General features: G+C 37.8%; 1 protein-coding gene across 1 annotated transcript in view; it reads right to left on the bottom strand.

The window, feature by feature from the left end:
* The window catches only part of ADGRV1 (adhesion G protein-coupled receptor V1), a 423,988-nt gene that overhangs the window by 109,120 nt on the left and 289,246 nt on the right, over positions 1 to 25,622 (bottom strand). Inside the window, exon 86 of the mRNA XM_045571582.1 lies at positions 21,526 to 21,704. Within this exon, the coding sequence (XP_045427538.1) occupies positions 21,526 to 21,704 (179 nt within the window). The remainder of the gene's footprint in view (positions 1 to 21,525; positions 21,705 to 25,622) is intronic.

The raw sequence follows: 25,622 nt of genomic DNA, 5'->3' as shown, positions 1-25,622 counted from the left end.
TGTCCCCATGTAGACATAAGATGGCTGCCACAAGATGGCCAGCAGGGGAGGACAGTTGGGGGAACCAGGCCTGCAAAGGAAAGGCACTTGAGAGGGACCAGGCCTACAGGGAGGGGCAGTTGGGTAGGACTGGTCTACAGGGAAGGGCCATTGTGGGGGACCAGTCCAGCAGGGGAGTGCAGTTAGGGGACCAGGCCTGAAGGGGTGGACAATTAGGGGTGACCAGGCTGGTAAGGGAGAACAGTTAGGGGTGACCAGGCTGGCAGGGGAGGGAAATTAAGAGCAATTGGACTGGTAGAGGAGCAGTTAGACATCAATCAAGCTGGCAGGGGAGTGATTTAAGGGGTGATCAGTCTGGCAGGCAGAAGCAGTTAGGGGCAATCAGGAAGGCAGGCAGGTGAGCGGTTGAGAGCCAGCAGTCCTGAATTGTGAGAGGGATGTCCGACTGCCCATTTAGGCTCAACCCCAATGGGCAGTCGGACATCCCTTGAGGGGTCACAGATTGGAGAGGGTTCAGGCTGGGCTGAGGGACACATACACTGCCACAATGCACTAATTTTATACACTGGGCATCTATTGTCTATATAAGGCACTTACCATGAATGGAGTTTTGGGGACTGAAAGTTGCTCTGGGTGAGTCAATGAGTTAGTGGTGAGTGAATGTGAAGGCCCAGGACATTACTGAAGACTTTATAAACACTATAAAGTTAGGCCAAAACCGGTTTGGCTCAGTGGATGGAGTGTTGGCCTACGGACAGAAGGGTCCCAGGTTCAATTCCGGTCAAGGGCATGTACCTTGGTTGGGGGCACGTCTCCAGTGGGGGGTGTGCAGGAGGTAGCTGGATGATGATACTCTCTCATCGACATTTCTAACTCTCTATCCCTCTTCCTTCCTCTCTGTAAAAACTCAATAAAATATGTGTGTGTTTAAAAAAATAAATAAATAAAATAAAAAATAAATAAACACTATAAAGTTAGAATATGTTAAATTTATAAAACAACATGAGGTTCAATCATGCCCAAGAAAAAAATAAAATCATCAGGAGATATAAATACATAAGATATCTGAGGCAGCTGCAGGTGTAACATGGCAGGCATACGGTTTTACAGCAATCATTTTTTTAATAAGTAGAAAGAGTACACTCTAAACAATTGATAAAAAAGTATAGTGTGATAAATATATAAACCAGTAATATAGTCATTTATTATCATTATTAAGTTATTATTATGAACTGTACCTAATTGCACATGCTATACTTTTATATGACTGGCAATGCAGTAGGTTGTTTGCACCAGCATCACCACATACATGAGCAATGCATTGCACTATGACATTAAGACAGCCACAGCATCACCAAATGACAGGAATTTTTGGCACTCTTATTATCTGATGGGACCACCACTGTACATGTGGTCCATTGACCAAAAATGGCAGTTTGTGGCCCATGACCATAGTTCAAAATGGAATTGTTTTGAGGGTTGTGATTACTGTATTAACTATTCCGCTGTTTCTCTCCTCCCCACACCCCCAGTTTCAAAATGTTTTGAATTTTGTGCTATACCAACTGCTTGCATGATTAAAAAATACATGTCACTACATTCATACCCCAATTGACAATTTTGGTGACCGAATTGCCTACTAATAATGGCAGTAGGCTCGTCCCTGGATGTGCCATATCTTTGCTCACATGAAGAATCTAGACTTCAATTCCACATGTTTCAGCCATGGCACTTTAGGCCTTCTACTCAGACATTACTCTTTTTTATCAAAATAAAATTCAGAATTGCCTTGGTATTTTCTGAAAAGCCACGACAAGGATCATCCTGGGACTGTGCCATACAGGAAGTCATGAACTGGGGGTGCTAACACATTGTATCTAGCCTGTGCCATTCTTTGAGAGACAGCGGGATTCATGCTTACCTCTGCTTTGCACTTCCTTGGTAAAGAATCACATGAAACAAGAGATGAGACAAGACTATTTCATACAGGAAATGAGCAAAACAAGCAGACGCTACCCTGGTTCTGTGTGTGGGTGTAATTGGGCCTCTGATTCTTTCATGGGCACAGAAATTATCAGACTCAGCTTTGATTTCCCCACCTAATATAAATAAAGCTGAGTTCATTAAACCATTTGATCTGCTTCCAGCCACTCAAATTGGATTTTATGTATTTAACTTTATAAACACAACATCATGAAGTATTTTAGAGAAATGTAATACTATCAAGGGAAAGACAATGGTTAGAATTCAGTCATATTTTACTTATTGATGAATGAAACTGACAACCTTGTTCCATTTTGCATTGGGGCCCTTCAAAACCATCTACTGTAAAAGTTTTAACTGACATTTTTAAAATAAAACAAAAATGAAGTTATATAAAATACATATTTTTTTTTGCAATTCAAAGTCCCGATAATAAATTAACCGGCTTAAAATAATTGCTCTTAGGAATCCAAACTATTGATTTGTGTCTCTTTCTGATCTGGAAATACTTACTTTAAATTTACATTCAATTATGAAAATATATAAAAAGAACGTAAAAAAGGCAAATTCTCATTTACATATTAGTAAACTGGGGATAAATAAGCTTGAAAGAATTAAAAGTTAAACATCACCTATTTCAAATTAAATGTCATTCAGTGAAAATATCTCTTTTATTTGAATTGTGAGGCAAGTAGAGTAACAGTTTAGAAAGGCATGAGCAGAGCAAAATGGCAGGCCCTGTGCGGAGGGCCAGGGGGACTGAGAGCTCAGGTGCCTAGCAACGGGCAAAACTACAGGCCCTGCCATGACCACTGTCATAAGCACTGACCCCTGAAACATGACATCTAGGCCTCAGCTGTGAGGCCCAGAGAAGCAGCAAAATAAGACAGAGACACCATGTCTGACATCAGGACGGGCTACATGATTAATGACATCCTGGCACTGACCAATTAGTGGCGATCACAAGGGGCCATACGTGGAAAGCTGATGAATGTTTGACTGCAATTCTCCCCCAGGAACCTCCTCCGGATAAACTTCCTAGGTACAGGGACCCCCGGTGTATTCTCTCTCTTTTCCTCTCTCCTTTGTCACCTTCCCAGGCATGTTTTTCTCACCCTCTTTCTCCTAAGCTCCAAGAGTCCTTCTACCTCGGCTGAACATTCTAAATAACCTTTCCCTTGTAATTTCAGTTTCTTGGTTCTGAATTCTTTCAAGCCAAACGTAGGTCCGGCCTCACTCGCCACTCACACCTGGTACCGTTTCCCACCGCTAACACAAGTAGCACGAGAACTAACTCCTACCCAAAGTCGGCACCTTTAAAAAAAGTACTTCAGAGGTTTAGATGTCAAGGCAATGGCATTCAGTTGCTTTTATATGTCCTACTGGCTCATTCCTCTTCCCAGCGTCTCAATTTCTGTCAGGCCCCTATGACTTCCAACCGAATGCCTGCACTTCTCTCAGCCTCGTAGCCACCCTGGTGGGCGTGCACAGCGGCGATGGGCCTTTCACACATGCTTAGCTCTCTGCCTCACAGTCTGCAAATGTCAGGATGGATTCCAGGCAATGGCGTGATGGAAAGAACACAAACTCGGTCTAGAGTCAAAGCCCCAACGCTGACATTTCCTTCTTATATAACTTGGCACAAGTCACAAAAGAGTCCCCAAGCCCTAGTCTTTACCTGAAAACTTAGGAAATGATATCTCATCTACGGTGAGAGTCAAGTGGGATGATATGCATGAAATTAGTTCCTAAAAGGAAAGCCATACACAAACGAAAGCTGCCTGGCAAGTTCTTTTTCTCCGTGATCAGCTGATGAGGTAAGGCAGGTTCGTGGACGTGTCAGCACTCAGCCAGCCGCATAGCTGAGAGGGCTGAGGATGGAACCGGACACATGTTGGATTCCTCGTCCCACTCTTTGGGATCAAGGCCGGCTTACAAAAGTTCACAATCATGGCAGTCTGACAAGCATGGTTACTGGGGACCTGCCCAGAAATGACATAAAACAGCTAACAAAACCCAGATAATAGCATCATATGCAATGAATGGGGAGTGGGGGTGAGGATTATAGCTATCCTGCCATGACTGTAAGCCATAACAGAAATGATAGTTAGAAACATCATCACATTTTCTCTATTTTTTTTTTTTTTTTTTTTCCTTAAACAGGACCTACTTCTCTCAGCAAATTCTAGAAAGGCCCAATTGTTCAATGAGAATGTTAAAGTCCCAACTTTCTCAAATGATAATCATACAAGAAGAAAGCATTAGAGACCTGGAGGGGAGCAGAAAGTATAAAATAGCTGGACAAATGAATGAGAAAATTCCCTGAAAGAGAATTAGATTTCTCTCCATATATACTTCAGTAGTTAGGCGAATCTGAAGAGTTAAAACTTGAACAACAAAAAACTTTTTTTCTTTCAGGCCATATGCTTGGATGACAGCATTTTCAACAAAAGCCATTTATTTTGATGACATCACTACTGAGAATTCTAGAAATCTTGTAATTGAAAGTAATAATAAACCAATTTCCTAATCATTAGACTCCTATTAAAAAAGAAAGAAAGAAAAATAAGGAGCTAGTGGTATCATATAAAACTTTCCCCCAGAGAAAGAGAAATAAGCTAAATAAAAGAATGGTATTTTGATGCTTGAAAGCTATCACATCTATTACCTTTATCTAAGCAGGCATCTTCAAACTACGGCCCGCGGGCCACACGCGGCCCGCAGAGGAGTCTGATCCGGCCCACCAGGTTTTTTGGGCAGTGAGCGCAGCCGAGGTGTTACAGTAGGAATTAGTAGTTCATATAGTCCGGCCCTCCAGCTCTCTGAGGAACCGTGATCTGGCCCCCACTTTAAAAAGTTTGAGGACCCCTGATTAGATTCTAAGGGTACAGAAGAACAATCTTAAAGCTGGTCTCATTTTGCACTAAAGTGTAGCATACTGTTCAAATAGTTGAAGGCAAGAAGAGAGGAAGAGGATCCCAGCTAAAAATGGCCAGACCTTAGAAGACAGCAATCAGAAGAATGGGTGATAACATGCCTACTGCTACTTCTACATTCCTAATCTCCAAGACTGAATTCACGTAGATTTTAACATACTCTTCAGCTATTATGAAGTACCGATGTAATAGAATAGATGCTAGTTTCCTGCTCAACACTTATTGCCTCTTCTTCTGATAACAGTACTTTATAATTTTCTTTGAGATCGAAGTAATTTAGCTATAACTGAGCCCACTTTTCCTTGTCCTAAGAATGGACCTATGACCTGGACAATCAGTGTTATCTGCTCCCTTATCCATAGGCTCAGGGTTGGACACTGACTCCATGAAGCTAATGAGATTCCTGTTTAGGACTTTTGTTAGAACTTTTGAAAAGGGAAAAATTTGTTTGTCTGTAGGCTGGTAGGATGAGAGTCTGCAGACAGCAGCCATCATGTTACCACCTTGAAGGCAGCATCTTGCAGTGATGAAATGACTGAAGGACTGACTGCTATGACATGGGCTCATATGGAGAAAATGAGCTGTGACATCTGGAACCCCTGGAGTTAGCAATACCTGAAGCCAGTCATTCAAAAATAATTAACTTACAGCATCTTTAAGGCTTATACCATGTCAGTTTGTATTGGGTTTCTGTCATTTGCATTAGCATGAATTCTGAATAACAGTTTTGCTCTATGGACTGTAGGTATTTTTACTGAGTTGATATAAATGTGCTTTAGGACATTTCTTTTGAAAAGAATTTCAATGTGACTATTTTATAAAATGATTTAAACCCTCTTAATTTATTTGTATGTATATACACTTGATTTTTTTTTAATTGACTTAAAGCAATGATAAGGTGCAAGATTTAAGAGTGTCTGCTACTTTTTAGAAGGGCCAAAGTTGCATTTCACACCCAAGAACCCAAAGCAAACACTATTTGAGGCGAAGGTATTGAGTGACATAAATCTCAGCTTTTCTTTCAGCACCTCTCTTGAAGAGGCTCTGCCAGAAGCTCAGTCGTACTACGCTGCTATGGAAACCCCCGTCTCCAGTTCCCTGGTGGCATCTCCTGTGGCATCTCTGTGCAGGTCCTGGGACAGCAGAGGGAACTGTTCTAGAAGCTCAGCTGGCGACCAGAGCTTCCATTAACTCCAGGTATGTAAGGGCACGGAGGGCAGGCAGAGAATGAAATTGCATTCCAGAAAGCCCACATGGGACTTCCTGCAAGGACATCTGGCTCTCACAACAGACAAGGTCAGACGAAGACGACTCTTCAGTGTTTCCTTTCCCATTCAGGACCGAGTTCTTCACTAGGTCTCTCTCTCTGTTGTTTTCTTTTTCTAAGTAAACCTAGAAAGCCCAGGATGCACAGGGTAAACCCTAGGTAGGGCAGATTTTATAAATACTCCCAACAAATATGTTTTACGTTGTCTTTCAGTGTGTCATACCTATTCTGTACTGTTGAATATTTAATAATTACACTTTTATTTCTATTAACAATACAGCTACATTGACTGATGAGAAGAGTTTCTTTTCTTTCTAGGCCCAAATTTTCCAAACTTCACTTTGGATTAGTATCCTCTGAGGACTTGTTCAAAGTGCTGACTCTGAGGGCATACACTCTGACTTGAGGAATAAGAATCTCGATAGGCGGGGCCTGGGAGTCAGGAATTTTCAGGTGACACAAATCACCCGAGAACCGCACACTGAGGTAAATTCACACCCAAGGGCACACATCCATCTGTACATTTTAAATCTAGTTAACAGCCATCCACATCACTGGTGTCATGTCGATGACTTGATGCTTTTTATCATGAAAGTTTATTTATCAAGAGCCACAGAGTTACAAAGAGTATGTACTACCACTCTGACTAGTTATTTTGCCTGCGATCACCTCCTGCATTCATGCCATGGAAGGATCAAGTGTTCCTGACTTACTGTTGCAGTGGCAACAATATAAACAAACAGCTTCAGTTCTTTTTCAGGCAACAAAGCAACAGGCATCCCACTGGCCCTCATGGATGACCCTGAGACATTTTAACTTGAAAAGTTAAAAGTTTTGAGAGGTGCTTCTTTTCTACTGTAACTTTTAACATGAAATTATAGGAAAGTGCCTGATGTATTATATAATAGTTCACTCTAGAACACATTCTTCCAATTATGGTCTAAATGCAGTTCACATAGTTTGGTAGATGGTTAATCAACTCTAAGAACAATAACATGTCTTAATGAAAAAAATGTATGTGTCAGAATTGGAAGTTTAGCAACAGCATGTAAGAACTCCTCATGAGTCACATGTATCCATTCTGAAAGCCACATTTATAAGTCATATTTGAAATATGAACTGTGAGGTACCACTGAATGTAATGAGATGACAGTTTTATAACTGGTCCTATTGGAGCTCCTCAAGTTATACCCTGAAAATCCCTTAGTTTTACAGCCATAGAATAGTCTTAAGATCAAAGTCCTCAGTTCTTTTCTCTCTTTAATCGCCCTTTTTCATCTCTGTACCTTCTCTCTTTTTACTATCACCAAGGCTGATGTTAGGGACTATTGCCATATGTCCAATGTCTACTAAAGTGCTTGGCATATAAAAGGTGCTTACTGAAAACTTATTGAATGAATGAACAAACAAGTGAATGAATAAATTAACTAAATGGCTTTCTCTTCTTTGGTCATATTGTCTTTCATTCTATCTTTATCCAGTTCTTCTACTCAAGCGGAAGTGGTCAAGAACACTCTCTCATTCTCACTATTCACCACAGGCTACCAAAAATTCACCACCCTGGCCCTTGGCAGGCTTAAAGATTAATTAATGTCTGCTTTCTCCACTGATGATCCCTGAGGACAGAGAATGGTTTTTATGGAATACAGGCCAGAATTTCTACTTCCTCCAAAGTCCTGAATGATTCTCTTATTTACTCAATAATCAGCTTAAGAAAAAAGAGTCCAATGCGGAGAACTGGATCCATGTATGAGGGAATGTGTCTCTGTGTTGTATGTGCATGTGTGTGTAGAGCCTGGGGATGGGAACTGAGGTGGTGGTTGGAGTGTGTAAAAGTAAGAACCCTCCAGGATCTGGTAGTTTATAAAGAACTTCCCACCACACTGTGCCTGGAACCAAACAGATGATCAATAAATCTTTTTTATCTATCTATCTATCTATCTATCTATCTATCTATCTATCTATGTCTTTATAAATATAATCCATATTAGCTTATTAAAGGCTACATAACAATCACAAGCAGATGTATATTTGAGCCATCTGAATTTTAAACATCTATGAATATACTTTACTGCCAACCCTGTCCCACAGGCAAGAAGCAACGCTTCTTGTTTTCCATTATTCCATCAACATCAGCACACTACTTGGCACATGGTAGGTGAATAAAGTAAGGAGATAAAAGGCTACATCAATGAGAAATGCAAAAAGAGTTCTTAGATAAATAGGAAGTTATTCATAGGAGAGAGGGCCTATTTACTATAAAAATGAAGTGAAGATTCTATGTCATCATAGAATATAACCCCAGAGTATAGAAGAGGTTTTAACAGGGAGGTAGGAAAGGAAGACTGAAGGCAATTTATTAAAAACGAATGGTATAAGCAAATGTGTAGAGAAAGGAAAGACTAAGAAGTCTGAAGGGGAGTAATAACAAGTAAAGCAACTAGACTGGAACAAATGGAATGCCTCACAGTTACAGACTAAGCTGAAAAGGTATCCAGGGACACTGACAGTTTGGCTAAAGGAAATAAAGTTTTATTTAGAAATAAGCAGGAAACCAGTCACCAGGAGAAGGGCAACAGGGAGAAGAGACCAAGCTGACCCCAATGTAAAGAAAAATTGAAGGGGGCCAGGGAGCCGTGGAAATTATTTGTATTTCAACATTTCAGATCGTGGTTTTAAGTGGTAGTAATGGGAATGGGAAGAAAAGTCCAATGTGAGATGTATTGTGAAGGAACAATAAACAAACAAGGGGTTTTATAGTAGACGTGACGAATAAAGGGTGGGGAATGGAGTCAAGGGAAGTTTAGATACCTGGGAGAATTCTCAGAATTGAAGGAGAGTATGGCTCATTGCTTGGGGAAGAAAGTGTTTTACGTAGTTTAAAAAAAAAAAAAAGTCAGTTAATTGCTACTAGTATCGATGGAATTCAATTCAAAGATAAAACAATAGCTTCATTAGGTACAAAACCAAGTTTGTTTAGCCCCAGTTGTTTTCTCTTTGCGTTACCAAATCTAAACAGAAAAAGCCTTTATGAATGGAAACCATAAGCCATATTATAAGCAGGTAAACTGACAATAACACTTTAGTGAGAGGAAGAATAGAGAAATTTAAAATTAATTATTTTCTAGTTTTATAGATGAGTTTTAGTATATATACACAATATACTAATATGTTAAGACATATAAAGTGTCCATTCTCAAAGGTAAGTATTCCGAACAAAATAGTGTTTAAATGAATGAGGAAAAACATAGCGTGAAATCTGTTAGGATGTGAGGATGTAAACAATACTGTTTCTTTTGTGTCTGTGTGCTATCGTTGTTGTTTGACAGGTATTAAGGTGCTAAATGAGGAAACTGAAAGAAAGGCAAATGGACACAGAACTATTAAGAGAATCCAAGAAATGAGAAAATAACTAGAAATGACATGGGTTTTTTTTTATTTTATTTTTTATTTTCAACCTTTGAGACAGCATGGAGAGACCTGGAGAGTATTATGCTAAGCGAAATAAGCCAGTCAGAAAAAGATAAGCATCACATGATCACACTCATATGTGGAATCTAATGAACAAAATAAACTAGTGAATACAATAGAACCAAAGACACAGAAGCATGGAACAGACTGTGGAATCTCAGAGGGAAAGAGCGGGGTGGTGGGTCGATGGAATGAGATAAGCCAAAAAACTTGTGTGCGTATATGCACAACCCACGGACACAGAAAATAGGGTGGTGAAGGCGTTGGGCAGGGGGGTGCTAGAAGGGGTGAATGGGGGGCAAAAGGAGGCATATGTAATACTTTAAATAATTAAGATTTTAAAAAAGAAAAAATGACATGTTTTAATTAAAAATTGTTCAAATTAAATTTCTCTTTTCCAGAAAAGAAAGTGGTAACATAATTTAGTGGAGACACCACACCAACATAAATGTAACAGAATTAAGTATTTGACAAGTGTTTCCATCTACAAAGCTTTAAGGTGACACATTTGGAGAACATAACCATTTCTATTATGAAAGTAGTAAAGCAAGTTTGTGATAAGCACAATCAGAAGAATTCAAAGCAGGAAGTAAAGGCTTTCTGGTATCCCTTCTCTGTCTCATTCTCTACAGAAAACTATTGCTTTTGTTTGCTGCACAGTTATAGATTTGTTCTATGTATATTAACATTTGTAATTCAATAAAACACCACATTGCCACTTCTTTCTAAGAAATCATTCATTCATTTTAAACAAAAATAATTATGCTGAGAATCCAAAATCAAATAATATCTGGATTTTGTTTTCAAGGATTTTACAGTCCAGTGGGAAAGAGAAAGAAGTAAATCAGTTATCACAACAAAGAACTTAGTACTATGAAAATCATTACTCTGTCTAACGCTTATTAAATACTGTATTTTTAAAATTTCAGAAGTAAAGATTAATATATTCCAGTTGAATGAAAGGTGCTTCCAGGGTGCAAATCTAGATTTATCTATACGGAAGATTTATAGAAGTTTCCTCATACAAGTAGTACAAGAGCTGGGCAGGTATTTTCAGATAAGTTAGGCAAAGTTGCTTTCTATTACGGAGTGGATATCAATTAAAGTGTTCACTTCCTGGTGTTTTTAATATCTGACAATATCTTTGACCTAAAATCTTTCATTTCAATTTTAGCCCATCAAAAACCCACTTGAACAAAGTGAACACTAATTTTCCTATTTCCAAATATTTTGGGACTCAGGGGGAAACAAACGATTCATAACTATGTCTACTCAGGATAAACAAGAAAGGCCTCAAAGATCATCTGATTTCTGAGGACAAGACTAATGCTCTCACAGGGCCTTTGTATTGTCAAGCATTTCCTCTGCTTTTAAAAGGACAGATGTGTGCTCATATTTACATGGTTCTTTTGATCCACCCCAGGGTCTTCTGTGTAAAACTCCTGCTTCTGAGAAATGCTGAATATCATTCTTCATTGCTTAGGAAGCCTGTGTGTCGTGTTGCATTGAGCTTTTAGACATCCTCATTCAATTTGTTCTCCTACCAACATCTACTTCCCGTTTTTAGTAACTCACATTTAAAAACTATTTTGTTTGTGACCTACTACAGGCAAATTTTTATGGATGAGATACGATGACAGTGTTCCTAGGGTGACCATGATCTCACCAACACCTCTTTGTTTCTTAATAAAACTCAGAAATGAGAGCAACTTGCTATGTTTTGGAAACATAGAATATGGACTTATAATTCATATAATCACCCCTAATTTACTGAAACATATTTAAATGTATGCCCTTAATTTTCAGATGCGTTTAGTCTCATTTTCCCTTGACTTCAAATACCTACAAGCTTTCACACAGTGTTTTGAAATCTACCAGTTTAGTACCATAGGCACTACAGCACAACTTGTTATACATATGTTACATAACTTTAGTTCATGACATGACTGATTTACCTCTCCTGTAAAATGGTAAAAGAAAACTTAAATGGGATTTTTAAATGAAAATCACACTGCCCTAACCAGTTTGGCTCAGTGGATAGAGTGTCAGCCTGTGGACTGCTGGGTCCCAGGTTTGATTCCGGTCAAGGGCATGTACCTTGGTTGATAGCACATCCCAGTAGGGGTGTGCAGGAGGCAGCTGATCGATGTTTATTTCTCATCGATGTTTCTAACTCTCTATCCTTCTCCCTTCCTCTCTGTAAAAAATCAATAAAATATATTAAAAAAAATTAAAATCACACTCAAACTTTATATCTTTAGCAAAATAAAATTTCTAATTATTTTCCATTATTTGGATCTACTTGTTAAAGACAGATATTTATCATATGACAGAGCAAACAGAGGTGTGAAGATTTGCAATCAAAGTTAAAAGTTGTTCTGAAATCCCCCAGAAACATTTTACTTCATGTCGAGGGAAAGCAGTACGTCATTCTTGGGACACGCCAGGACTGTGCTTAGTCCCAGCCATTGCTCTCCAACAGGACAGTGAGGACAGCTGGGGGCTTGTGGCCCCATGCAATGCTGGCCTAGTAAAAAGCTTATCAGAGGAAATAGTAACAGTCTGGCTACCATGTCTATTTTCTTCGTCATCTCCTCAATGAAAGATTCTTTGCAGGGATTCTGAGAGCAGAAGGTCATGGTTGTTCTCTTTCACCTCTTATCTATATGAGGGGGGAAAGTCACTCTTGGAGAAAACTTAGGAAATGGTCAATAGCCTTTGCAATACTCTGTGATTTGCCCCTCTGGATTACACGTTCTGAGGACTTTTATGAATTGAAGAAATGTATGGCTTTTATGGCAGGTCACAAGCAAAATGATTTTTAAATATGAGTTACTAAAAACGGGCTAGGTTTGAAGTAGATGTTAGTAGGAGAACAAAATGAATGAGGATGTATAAAAGCTAAATACAACAGGACAAACAGGCTCCCTAACTTATGAAGAATGATTTCATTCAGCGTTTCTCAGAAGCAGGAGTTTCACCCTACAAATGCAATAGGTTATCTGAGGATAACATCAGTATCAACTTGAAGGAAGTATTAGTGTCCCTTCTCTACTGCCAGCATGATTTTTCCCCCCCTAGAATCCTTTGAATATGATTGTTCTGATAGTGTAAACATTTATCTAAGGAGCCACAGACGGTGTTGTGCTGGCACTGGCTTGTACAAGCTCATGAGAACTGAATGTTAAATATTCTAGAATTTTGTAAACCAGTTGTAATATAAAGCCATTATTAAAATGAAGTTCTATAGACTTACCATTAAACTGATTATATTATAAGCGAAGGTAATAAATACTCCAAACTCATACCCACTTTCTAATTATTTTATTACAATTTATTACTCCCCATGCATCTGCTGTATCCATGTGGTGGAAAAGCCATAAAATGATGTGCAACTATGTCTTTTTACCTGTGGATTCAGGAATGTCACAATGGTAGTCTGAAACCTGTCACAGTGGAGCATTTCCAACGTGGAAATTTACTAATGCTACAAATCATCTGTCCCCTGTCCCAGTGAGCCCACTGTTAAACATTTACCACACAACACTGGTGGGGGAAGGTTCCAGGATTTAAAAAAAAAGAGTAAGACCTTGCCTTTATAGGAATTCTGACCTTACTGAAAGATAACTAAATATTTAACTATTTTATAAATAATAAAGTCGAGGTGAAAGGTGTTACAGGAAAAGAAAGAGATGCAATTAATTGTGCTTGAGGTGTTCTGAGAAGGTCTCATAAAATAAACAACCTTAGACTCGACCTTTAAATTTGAGTCAAGGTTTATTTGGCACAGAGAAAGGAAATGCTCTTCCAAAAAAGAACAAAGGGTAAAGTGTAAAATACCTTGGCATGCTCTGGAAAGAACTAAAAATTGAATATGTCTAGAGCAGTGCTTTTCAGTTTAGAACTATTAATGGCAAAAAAAAAAAAATGAACAGGTAATTCTATTGATCTGAAGTTGCAGCTTGAAAGGCTCATTGCTGAAAAGAATTTCTTTAATTTTATCTATTTCAGCTTAAAAATTCATCATAACTTCCCATCTTTCTTCTGATGTATTCTCATGTAATTGTCATGTAGGTTATGGGGGATCAAGGAAGGAAAAACTTCTTGGAATGGCTTTACCCACTGAAATACACAATGTTTTCCACCATTCCCTAGACTCCAAATATACAGGGGTGAACAAAACTAGGTTTACAGTTCCGAGGATGCAAAACACAGAGTTTATGGTTATATTATCAATTTATTAATTACTATATTATCTTCCACATGAATCACTGTATACTTATTTTTGCCCACCCTATGTTTATAATCAGATACCAGCAGATGTGGTCTTTCTTATAATAAATATACATGAAGCTAATGAAGCTTAAGTTTCAGGGCCACATATTTCCTTTTTAATGCCTGGGAGTGGCCCTAGCAATATGTTCACCTGGTCATTAGTTTTAGAAAATTTACAAAACTAAGATATTGTAGTTAGGACTATTGTCTTTTTGTTTGTTTGTTTGTTTTGTTTTTTGTTTTAGGTTTTATTTACTAGAAGCCCAGTGCATGAAATTCGGTGCATAGAGTGAGGGGTGGAGGGTCCCTCAACTTGGCCTGAACCATCTCACAATCTGAGATCTCTCTCACAATCCAGGAACTTTGGCTCCTAACCGCTCGCCTGCCTGCCTGCCTGCCTGATTGTCCCTAACCCCTCTGCCTGTCTGCCTGATCACCCCTAACTGCCTCTGCCTGCCTGCCTGCCTGATAGCCCCTAAGCATTCACCTGCCTGATTGCCCCTAGCCACTCACCTGCCTTCCTGATCACCCCTAACTGCCTCTGCCTGCCTGCCTGATCACCCTTAACCCCTTTGCCTGCCTGATTGCCCCTAATCACTCGCCTGTCTGCCTGATATCTCCTAACCACCTCTGCCTTGGCCCCCACCACAGTACCCTTGTCCAGAAGGTTGTTCGGCTGTCTGGTCTAATTAGCATATTATGCTTTTATTATTTTAGATTTATTGAGTTTATTGGGGTGACACTGGTTTTCAAAATCACAGAGTACATAAATAAAACATCATCTGCCCTTTGCATTGTGCACCTATCGCCTCAAGTAAAGTCTTTTTCCATGTCCATCGATCTCCCTTTCCCTTTGCCCACTTCCGAGATAGCTGAGGCTAATTGGTGTCTTTTGTGGTTCCATATAAATTTTTGGAATATTTGTTCTAGGTCTGTGAGGTATGCCATTGGTTATTTTAATAGGAACTGCTTTGAATCCGTAGATTGTTTTGCCAAATTCATTTATTAAATCTAGTACTTTTTTGGTGAAGACTTTAGGTTTTTAAATATACAATATCATGTCATCTTCGAATAATGACAGTTTTACTTCTTTTCCAGTTTGAATGCCTTTTATTTCTTCTTGTCTGATTGCTGTGGCTAGGACTTCCAGCACTATTCTAAGAGTGGTTGAAAGCAGAGATCCCTGTTTTGTTCCTGATTTTTAGAAGAATTTTTGTGGTTTTTGCCCATTGGATATGAAGTTGGCTGTGAGTTTGTCATATATGGCCTTTATTATGTTGAGGTAAGACCCCTCTATTCTCACTTTGCTGAGAATTTTTATCATAAATGGATGCTGCATTTCATCAAATGCTTTCTCTCTGAAAAAGCATTGATTGATAGATCATGTGATCATTTATGTGATATATCACATTTGTTGATTTCCAAATATCTTACCAACCTTATTACAGTGTCTTTGTCTCATTTGGAATTAGGATAATGTTGGCTTCATAAGAAGAGCCTAAAGTCTTCCGTCATCTTGAATTTTGAAAATAGCTTGAAAAAGATAGATGTTAGTTCTTCTTTGAATGTTTGGTAAAATTCATCTGTGAAGCCACCCAATTCTAGGACTTTTGTTTGCTGGGAGATTTTTGATTACTGCTTTAATTTCATTAGTTGTTAATTCATCTATTTAGGTTTTCTGACTCTTCCTGATTCAGTTTTGGAAGATTGTATGTTTCTAAGAATTTATCCATTTTGCCCATGCTGTCCAATCTGAAGGCATATAGTTGTTCATAGTATTTTCTTATAATTCTTTGTATTTCTGTAGTATAGTTATATCACCTCCTTTTATTTCTGACTTTGTGTATTCGGGTCCTTTCTCTTTTTTTCTCTATGAATCTGGTTAAAGATGAGTGAATCTTCTCTTTTTTAATTTTTATTTTTTATTCCAAGGATATTTTTTCAATTGAGTTTTAGAGAGAGTAGAAGGGAGGAGGAGAGCAGAAACTTCAATGTTGCTTCCCATATATGCCCTGACCAGGGCCAGGGATCGAGCCTGTAACTGAGGTACGTTTCCTTGACCAGAATTGAACCTGAGACCCTTCAGTCCACAGACTGACATCCTAACCGCTGAGCCAAATCGGTTCAGGCCTATCTTTTCAAAGAGCCAGTTCTTTGTTTCATTGATCTTTTGTCTTGATTTTAAGTCTCTATGTAATTTATTTCCACTCTAATCTTTATTATTTCCTCTCTTCTACTGAGGGCTATGGTTTTTGTTTTGTTTTTTCCTAGTACTTTTAGGAGTAGGGTTAGATTGTTTGAGATTTTTCTTACTTCTTGAAGTAGGCCTGTAATGCTATGAAGTTCCCTCTTAGGACTGCTTTCCTTGTGTCCCATTGATTTTTTGGGTTGCTGTGTGTTCATTTTCATTTGCTTCCAGGAAGTTTTTATTTCTTCCCTGATCTCACTGGTAACCCAATCATTGTTTAACATGTTATTTAGCCTCCGTGTGTTTGAATGTTTTTCAGTGTTTTTATTACAATTGATTTTTAGTTTCATTCCATTGTGGTCAGAGAAGTTGTTCGATATGATTGTAATCAACTTGAATTTATTAAGACTTCATTTTTTTTTTTGTCTTAACATGATCTATCTTTGAGTATGTCCCATGTACACTTGAGAAGATGTATATTCTGCTGTTTTGGGGTGGGATGTTCTTAAATGTCAATTAAATCCACCTGATTTAGTGTTCTGTTTAAGGTTTCTGTTTCCTTGCTGATTTTTTTTGTCTGGGAGATCTATCAATTGATGTCAATGAGGTATTAAAACCCTCTACAATGACTTTATTGCTGTCGATTTCTCCCTTAGTGTCCACCAAAGCTTTCTTTATATATTTAGGTGCTCCTAACAAGGGTTACATCCGCTTGTTGGATCTATCCCTTTAGTATTATGTAGACCTTCTCTGTCTCTTGCTATAGCCTTTGTTTTGAAGTCTACATTGTCTGATATAAGTATCGTTATCACAGCTTTTTTGTACTTCCATTTGCATTGAATATTTTTTTCCATCAGTTCACTTTCAGTCTGTTTGTATCTTTTTTTCTAAGTTGGTCTATTGTAGACAGCATATTTATAAGTCATGTGTTCTTTCTTTTTTTTTTTTTTTGGTCTTTATTTATTTATTTTTTAAATAAATCTTTATTGTTCATATTATTACAGGTGTTCCTCTTCCCCCCCCCCCCATGCCTCCCCTCTACCTGATTCCCCACCCCATGCCCTTACTCCTTACTACTGTCTTCATCCATAGGTGTAAGACTTTTGTCCAATCTCTTCTTGTTATGCCAATTTTTCAAAGGCTTGAAGAAAGCTATTTGTACCCCCTAAGACTTCTCTCCTATAGACAAATCCTGTTTCTATCCGTAACCCACTACATGATATCATTTGAGATCCGTCTAACTCAGTGGTTCTCAACCTTTCTAATGCTGTGACCCTTTAATACAGTTTCTTATGTTGTGGTGATCCCAACCATAAAATTATCTTCATTTCTACTTCATAACTGTAATTTTGTTACTGTTATGAATCATAATGTAAATATCTGTGTTTTCTGGTGGTCTTAGGCTCTACAGCAGCGGTTCTCAACATGTAGGTCACGACTTTCAATCACCACTTCTTTTTTCTAAAGGTATGATTCCTTGGGAATCATAAAACTGAGAAGAAAATTCTAACAAATAACTAATGAGCAGAGCCAAAATTCATAACTTCATGTATTGAACAACACAAGGCTCCATGGAGATCTCATTCTAGAATAATTAATTAAATTTAAAAATATATGGCATAAAAATATATGGCATACATAAGAAGAAAAGTGAAACCCCCCAAACTGCCCTCAAAATGATGATTTTGAAAATTATTATGGGAGCCAGAAAAAAAAAAAAAAAAAAAACCACAATAAAAGACACCTTAATTCCAGGCTTTCTTAAGATAGATTTGAGGATTAGTTAAAAAAAAAAATTAATAGTGGGGCCTTCTTGATCAATAAGATCTTGCCCAGCCAGGAGGTCAAGGTTGGATTCCCAGTCAGGGCACATCCCCTGTTTTCTAGCTTTATCCCCAGGCTTTCAGACCAGATGGGAACTATATACTATTGGTTCTCCTGGGTCTCCAGCTTCCTGACTTTACCTGAAGATCTTGAGAATTGATGGCTCCCATGAACCAATTCCTTATAATTAATTATAATGAATCTATTATCTATCTATCTATCTATGATATCTATCTATCTATCTATCATCTATCTCTTATTGGTTCTGTTTCTTGGGAGAACCATGACTTACTGCACTTACCTATCAAAATCATAACACTAATAAACCTCACCATCAGTGCTGGCATTGGTGTTGGGAGACTGGCACTCTCAAGAAATATCATTAAGACTGTCAGTTTCCAACCTTTCTGGAGGAGTTTGGCAAGGTCAATATTTCTAAAACCATCAAATGTTTAATTCAGTAATTTCATTTCAAGTAATCTGTGGTGGGGAAGTGTGGCATATCACACTAAACGTAGGCTTTTTAAATATTGAAAAGGGAACAGGGAGAGCCTATATGTCTAATGCTGGGGAATGGTAAACACATATGATAAAGTTTATGGTGAGACAGATATTATGACTCCATTAAAAATTATTGAGGTATACTTAATGGTTTGGAAAGTCTAATGCTATAACATTAAATGAAATAGAGGAGATAAAACTGTGTGATCCCAATTTTGTATTCTAAAAATAAAAATGTATGAATCTAGACATAACCAGAAACACATCAATGATTAGAAGTACTATGCTTTCCATAACTGGTAAAACAAACACTGATTAATTTTACCATATGAAAGCTAAGAACATTAAGAAAAAAACAAATAGCACCCAGATCCTCTGCTCCTGAGAAGCTAACTACAACATAGCAAACAGAACCACAAAATCAACTGTCAGAAAATCCTTCTGTGCCAGGAATGGTTTTAAGTTGTAGTAAGTACCCTGTTAGACAAACTGTTTATATTTGTGGGCATTTCCTTTTTCATGAGAGACCTCATCTTCAACAGAACTTCCTCTATAAATAAGTGATTTGTTTCCTGAGCTAATACACACTTGACCGTTTGTGGTTGTAGGAGCTTTCTCAGTTTTCCAAATAAGAGTTTTTTTGAGAGATTGCAAAATACCTCATAAAATAGAGCATCTGAAAAAAAGCCGAACAACTTTTTCATTTTATTCCTAAACTGTTTAAAGAAAATAAATGAGATAGAATGCAATTTCACAAGCATCTCTATCATTACAACTCTATCGCCTGCAGTTTTATGATGACCTCTTTCTTAATGTTTTATTCGGCTTGATATTTCAAATGCCTAAGTTCTTAGCCCTTTGCATGAAAAAGTGGTCATTAGCCTTCCTGATTCTGCCTCTAGTTAATGAATTAGATTGAACACAGACCGAATTTCTTATGGCAACACATGTTTTCACCATTTTGACCCTAAGTACTTCAAAGGCTCTCAACATATTACCAATAGAAAATTTAAAAAGCATACAAAATACTTAAAATAATTCACTGAAACAATCTTCTATTACACAAAGCTCATTTCATACATAAAATATAAGTTTTCTTTAAAAATGAATAGGAGGGAAATGTGTTAATAGAGAAAAAAAATTCAAGGGAGACAAAAGCTAATAGCCTTAATGTGGCCCCACCTCACCTCCTCACCTTAAAAAAAAAAAAAAAAAAAAAAAAAGGAAACAAGAAAAAAAAAGCACTTTTTAAATTATTAGAAACCATGAAAAACAAATCAGAAAAATTAATGCAGAAAAATGAACAAACAATTCACAAAAGAAATAAAAATGCTAAATAAATCTATGCAAATATATTCAAATTCAAAGGGCTGCATAAGAATACATGAAACCATGTACCTAGCATAATGTCTGGCACATAAATGAAGCTATTAAATTATAACTAAGAATTAAATAAATGAAAATTTAAATAACTATATATGTGTGTATCCTTCTATTTATATATCCATCTATATCTATATATATCACATTGTCAAACACTGAAAAAAATCTTATAATGTCCAGAGTTGTCAAAAATGTGGGGTAACAGGCTCTGTTATAATTTATCATTTGAGTGTAAATAGGTGTGGAAAACACTTTGGTAATATCTGTTAAAGTAAAAAATTATTTATGTGTCCTTTGAATGAGCCATTCCACAGCTCAAGATTCATCCTTTGAAAAATATTAACACATGTGTACAAAATATCCTATGGGGATATTTATTATTAGAGTGTTAAAAGAAAAACTGAAAATAGTCCAGAAATTTACCAATAGAATGTTAAATAAATATAATAGAACATTATAGTATAAAATGTGATTGATATATATGACACAGAAAATTGTCTAATAAATAAAAAGTAAATGGCAATGTAGTGCATATGGTATCCTGTTTTTGTTGTATATGTGTATCTATGTATGTGTGAGCATGTTTGAATATATGTGCTAGAATATACAAAGAAAAAAGATATACTAAGTATCTTTGGGGAAAGATTACAGGTTAGGTTACATATTATTACAATATTGTTATTATTATAAATATTATGACTTAGAAAAAGCTATTGTTGATACTAATAACGCCATTATAAATAAAACCCTTTATATGACACTACTCTCTGAGAATACTTTTAGAATGTATAAGGCAAATAATAAGAGAGCTGAAGGGATAAATAGACAACAATACAATAATAGTCATGGACTTCAATAATCCCATTTTCAACAATAGTGAGATCATCCAGGCAGAAGATTAATAAGGAAATGTTGGACTTTAGACCAGGTGGACCTAACAGACATATAGAGAACATGCCATCCAACAGCTGCAGAACACACATTGTTTGCAAGTGCACGCAGAATGTTCTTCAGGATAGATGATACATTAGGTCATAAACCAAGTCTTAATAAATTTAAGATGACTGAAGTCATACCAAGTATCTTTTCCAACCACAGTGTTATGAAACAAGAAGTTAATAACAGGAAGAAAACTAGAAAATTCACAAGTATATTAAAATTAAGTAGTACCCTCCTAAACAACCAATAGGTCAAGCAACAAATCAAAAGGAGAATAAAAAATATCTTTGAACAAAAAAATACAACATACCAATACTATGGAATACAGCAAAAGCAGTTCTAGCGATAAATGTTGGCAGTAATAAAAAAGAAGATATAACACCCTAACTTTATGCCTCAAGGAACTAAAACAAACAGATAAACAAAACAAAACCAAAAAAACAAACAAAAAACCAAAACACTAAGCCCCAAATTAGCAGAAGAAAATAATAAAGATCACAGATTGGTAGGAATATAAATTGGCACAGCCACTATGGAAAACAGTATGGAGGTTCCTAAAAAAATTAAAAATGGAACTAAATGCCTTCTGACCTAGCAATTCCATTTTTGGATATATATCCAAAGAAATACAAAACACTAATTCAGGCAGTGTGACAGGAAAGCTAGGTCTTCCTGGTTTTCCTTCAATCAATCTACTAATAAAGCTGCCCGGCGCATGAAGGCGGCTAAGAAGGCGTGTTTCTCCTGGACATACTTACAGGTCGCTGTGGATGAGTCCGTAGATCTGTGGCATGTTCTGATGATAGACTCCTTTCAAAATTACGATGAGCAGAATCACCACAAAAGCTGGAAGTCCCCAGCTCAGAAGCAGAAACAGCAGATAGCGCCTCTCGGTGTGTTCATCGTTCATCACCAGTACGTACCAGAAATTCACAGACTGAGAGGAAAGAGAACATAAAATGAGCAGGTGCACAGGACACAAATTCACCTGACTTTCGTTTAAAGAGCAAAATGCAAGGATCTACTTAAGATTACAGTTTTGAGTTGATTTTTTTTTTATTTAGTTTATATGCTTATTCTTTCATATACCCAAGAAATTCAGGATGTCTCAAAAGTCAGTTTTTATTTACCGAGGGCCTATCATATGGTGGGGCCAGGCACTGTTCCACAGAAAGGGGGCACAATTGTGAAGATCACCCCAGTCTCAGCCTCCCCCCTCCACCCTGAAGCAGGGGACCTAGGCGAGTAAACAGAAAATGATGGCACAGAGATCAAGTACTGTAATGGGGTAAGTTTTGTGGCCGTTTTTCCTTCTCAGTTTATCTCTCTCTCCTATTCAGTCTTTCACTTGAGAAGCATTTATTGCTTGTTTACTAAATTTCAGGGACCAGTCTGGGCACTAAGGCAGAGAAAGGGTTGGGGGTAGGTAATTACTTTTCTGAATCTAAGTTTCCAGACAAGTGGAAAAATATTTAAGGGAAACATGAATTATATTGTCTATGTGCCCTGGCTGGGATTCTCACCGGTTAGAGCCTTGGCTGTGCACCGAAGGGTCCCAGGTTTGATCCCCAGTCAAGGGCACATAACTCTGTTGACGTTTTGCTTCTGCCTCCTACACATATCCCAACAGGAGGCAGTTGATGTGTCTCTCTCACATGGATGTTTTTCTCTCTCTGCCTCCCTCCTCCCACCCTGCCCCCGGCTCTCCTTTCTACTTTCTCTGAAGAGCAATGGAAAAATATTCTCAGGTGAGTATTAACAAAAAAAGTAAATTAAACAAAAAAATTAAATTAAATTAAAAAATGTATATGTATCATATTTTATATCTGTTATTTCTTAGCTAAGGTAAACATATAAAAAGGACAATTTTATAGAGGGGGGAGTAAGAGATAGATAGATAGATAGATAGATAGATAGATAGATAGATAGATGAAATAAGGAACACTGGAAATATTATTGGCCCCAAATCCCACACCTAGCTTATATCTAAGCCAAATCTAGAATTTATATATTCTGCCTTCTAGTGTTCTCTTTCCCAGAGGAGGATTTATGCTCAATTTAGTAAAAAAAACAAAAAACAAAAAACAAACAAAAAAACACCAATAAATGCCATGTCATACATACTTCATACAATTAATACTGATTCAATGAGAAATTTCCCTTATCAATTTCATATGGTAGAAAGGGTGTGAGTACAGATGAAATACACACACACACACACACACACACACACACACACTCACTAGTGGGATAACCCTGGACAAGTAACAACAGCCCCGGAGCCCCTGTTTCCTCATGTGTACAGTGAGGTTGTTAGAAAGATTAAATGATATAGGACAAATGAAGTGTTGATCACTTAGTCACCATGGGAAAAATATTACCAACTCCTTTAAATCCTCCAATTAGGATGTCAGATAGTATGAAAGACAAAAGGTAAATAGTTTAAGACCAAAAGTAAGCAGTGATATCATGGAATCTCTTTCTATGCGAGAGAGAGAAAAAAAAAGAAAAAAAAGAAATGCCTGATGTTAGTGGGAAAACTCTCAGATGCTCTTTGCTGAGGCTTCCAAGTAAGATTCTATCTGAACCAAATTAGCCTTGAGGAATTGGTATTGATTGGGCTAAACCAAGAAGGAGTGACATGTTTGGTTACTTAGAGATGTTTGTCTCTGAATTTTATGTCCTGTCAGCACTCCTTATCTTTATGTACATCTGCTTATATCTATAATTATGAAGCATGTTATGTGTTGTTGGTTATGTAACTGTTCTAACTTCTTTTTAAAAAATTATTAGATCCAAGAGGGTTCCCCCTACTCCCCCACCCCTGCTTTTCCTATAATTAGTATAGGCACATGGGCACAAATAAGTGAAATTGTATCAAATGTCTCATGCTAAGGTGATCCATGCTGCCTGTTTCATGCAAAATCAGGATGATTGGCCCATGTCCAAAATAAAAACACTAATTATTTAAATGGATGTCTGTGTGTATCCAGACAGCACGGTAATTCAGTGGTGCAGTTGGTGAAAGAGCCAGGGAGGAGAAAACAGATTGATAAATGCCTCCGAAGTTGATTCATCATGATAAAGAGCAGGACACGTCCAAAATGTCTGCTTTTACAGCGATGGACATGAGTTCCATCAGCTCGATCCCTGAACCTTTCAGCAGTTGTCTGACCTTTACCTCAGGCTCAGATAAGACCAGGACAAGTGTAATTGTTAGACTGATACATGCAATACTTCGGCTCCGAAGAGCTCTAGGCATGTTGCAGAATTCTTGAGGACTCAGTGAAGCAAGACAAGCTCAAAAAGTCATAAGCTTTTGTCAATAAAAAATAATCCCTTTCCTTCTCAAGTGAATCCAATCACTGAAGTATACTCTAAGTACAGTATTTCCCATTATACATTTTTTGCTATAAAATGTAAATACTATCCAATGATACATTTAATTATTCTAGAAAATATATGGCCCAAATATAAGATTGGTTTTGACTAAGGTTTACTTCAATTTTGACATATGTTAAGAGAGTAGGTAGGTACATTTTGAGATATGCCTAAGTCATGTGCTCTCCTTCTCTGAATCCTGTCTCTACTCCTACTCATCTCTGCGTGCCATCCCTTCTACGTAATACCTTTGGAGTGGGCTCATGACCCTGCCCCTCTGTCCACAGCTGCTTTGATCCAAGGGAGAAGGCTAACCCAGGCTGGACCAATTACCTATCATTGAATTCCTTAAATTTTGGTCATAGTCTGAGTTGGTCAACTGAGAAATGAGGACATATGAACGTTAGTGGTGGGGTAGCCAAAACACAGTGGAGACAGAGGAGTGTTTTCAGAGAATACGAATGGACAGAACCTTCCATGCATGCTCACAATCCCTTGTGAGGTCAAACTGTATTTACAGTTCTTGGGTTCAATGAGTTGTCCTATGTGTTATTATTCTTTTTATGGTTTGAATGCTTGCTTGAATTAACCCAATTAAGTTTTTCTTTATTGTCTACCACACCTCCATCAAAACCCTGCCTCAAAACAAACAAACAAATAACAAACAAAAAACCACAACAACAAAAAATGAACTTAGCTAAAATTGGATTAAAAGATCAAATACTGCCATTATATAATCAAAAAGAAGACACTAGAGCATTTGAGTATATTGCTTTCCTTATAATCATGGCTTTTCCTTTGAAAACTAAGATAAGAGTATGAAGATAAAAAAAGTATGAAGACACCATATGTTTGCATAATAATTTTATGCTGACAGGTATATAGCATATGTGATCAGTGTGCCTCAGTGTCTTCTGTGTATTGAGCATGGTTTACCATTCACTGGCTATCTTACATTTTTCCTGCTAAAGACTACATGTGAACTGAAAATTTTAATATCTAGGCCTGTATTTACAATTCTATCTCTAACCTTTGAAAATTTTATTAGAACCATCTTATGGACTATCTCAAGAAAAGGGGAGGGCAGTTGTGGGCAATCAGGCCTGCAAGGGAGGACAGTTAGGGGTGACTGGGCTGACACAGGAGGGATGTTGGGGGGACCCAGGCCTGCAGGGGAAGGCAGTTGGGGGGGACCAGACCTACAGGGGAGAGCAGTTGGGGTGACCAGGCCTGCAGGAGAGGGCAGTTGGAAGGGATCAGGCCTGCAGGGGAGGGCAGTTGGGGGTGACCAGGCCTACAGGGGAAGGAAGTTAGGGGTGACCAGGCCTTCAGGGAAGGGCAGTTAGGGGTGACCAGGTCTTCAGGGGAGGGCAGTTAGGGGTAACCAGGCCTTTAGAGAAGGGCAGTTAAGGGAGACCAGGCCTGCAGGGGAGGACAGTTAGGGGCAACCAGGCCAGCAGGGGAGCAGTTAGGC

Source organism: Pipistrellus kuhlii, unplaced genomic scaffold (assembly GCF_014108245.1).
Source record: "Pipistrellus kuhlii isolate mPipKuh1 unplaced genomic scaffold, mPipKuh1.p scaffold_m20_p_4, whole genome shotgun sequence".
Classification (NCBI taxonomy): domain Eukaryota; kingdom Metazoa; phylum Chordata; class Mammalia; order Chiroptera; family Vespertilionidae; genus Pipistrellus; species Pipistrellus kuhlii.
This window is presented reverse-complemented; position numbering and strand designations above follow the sequence as displayed.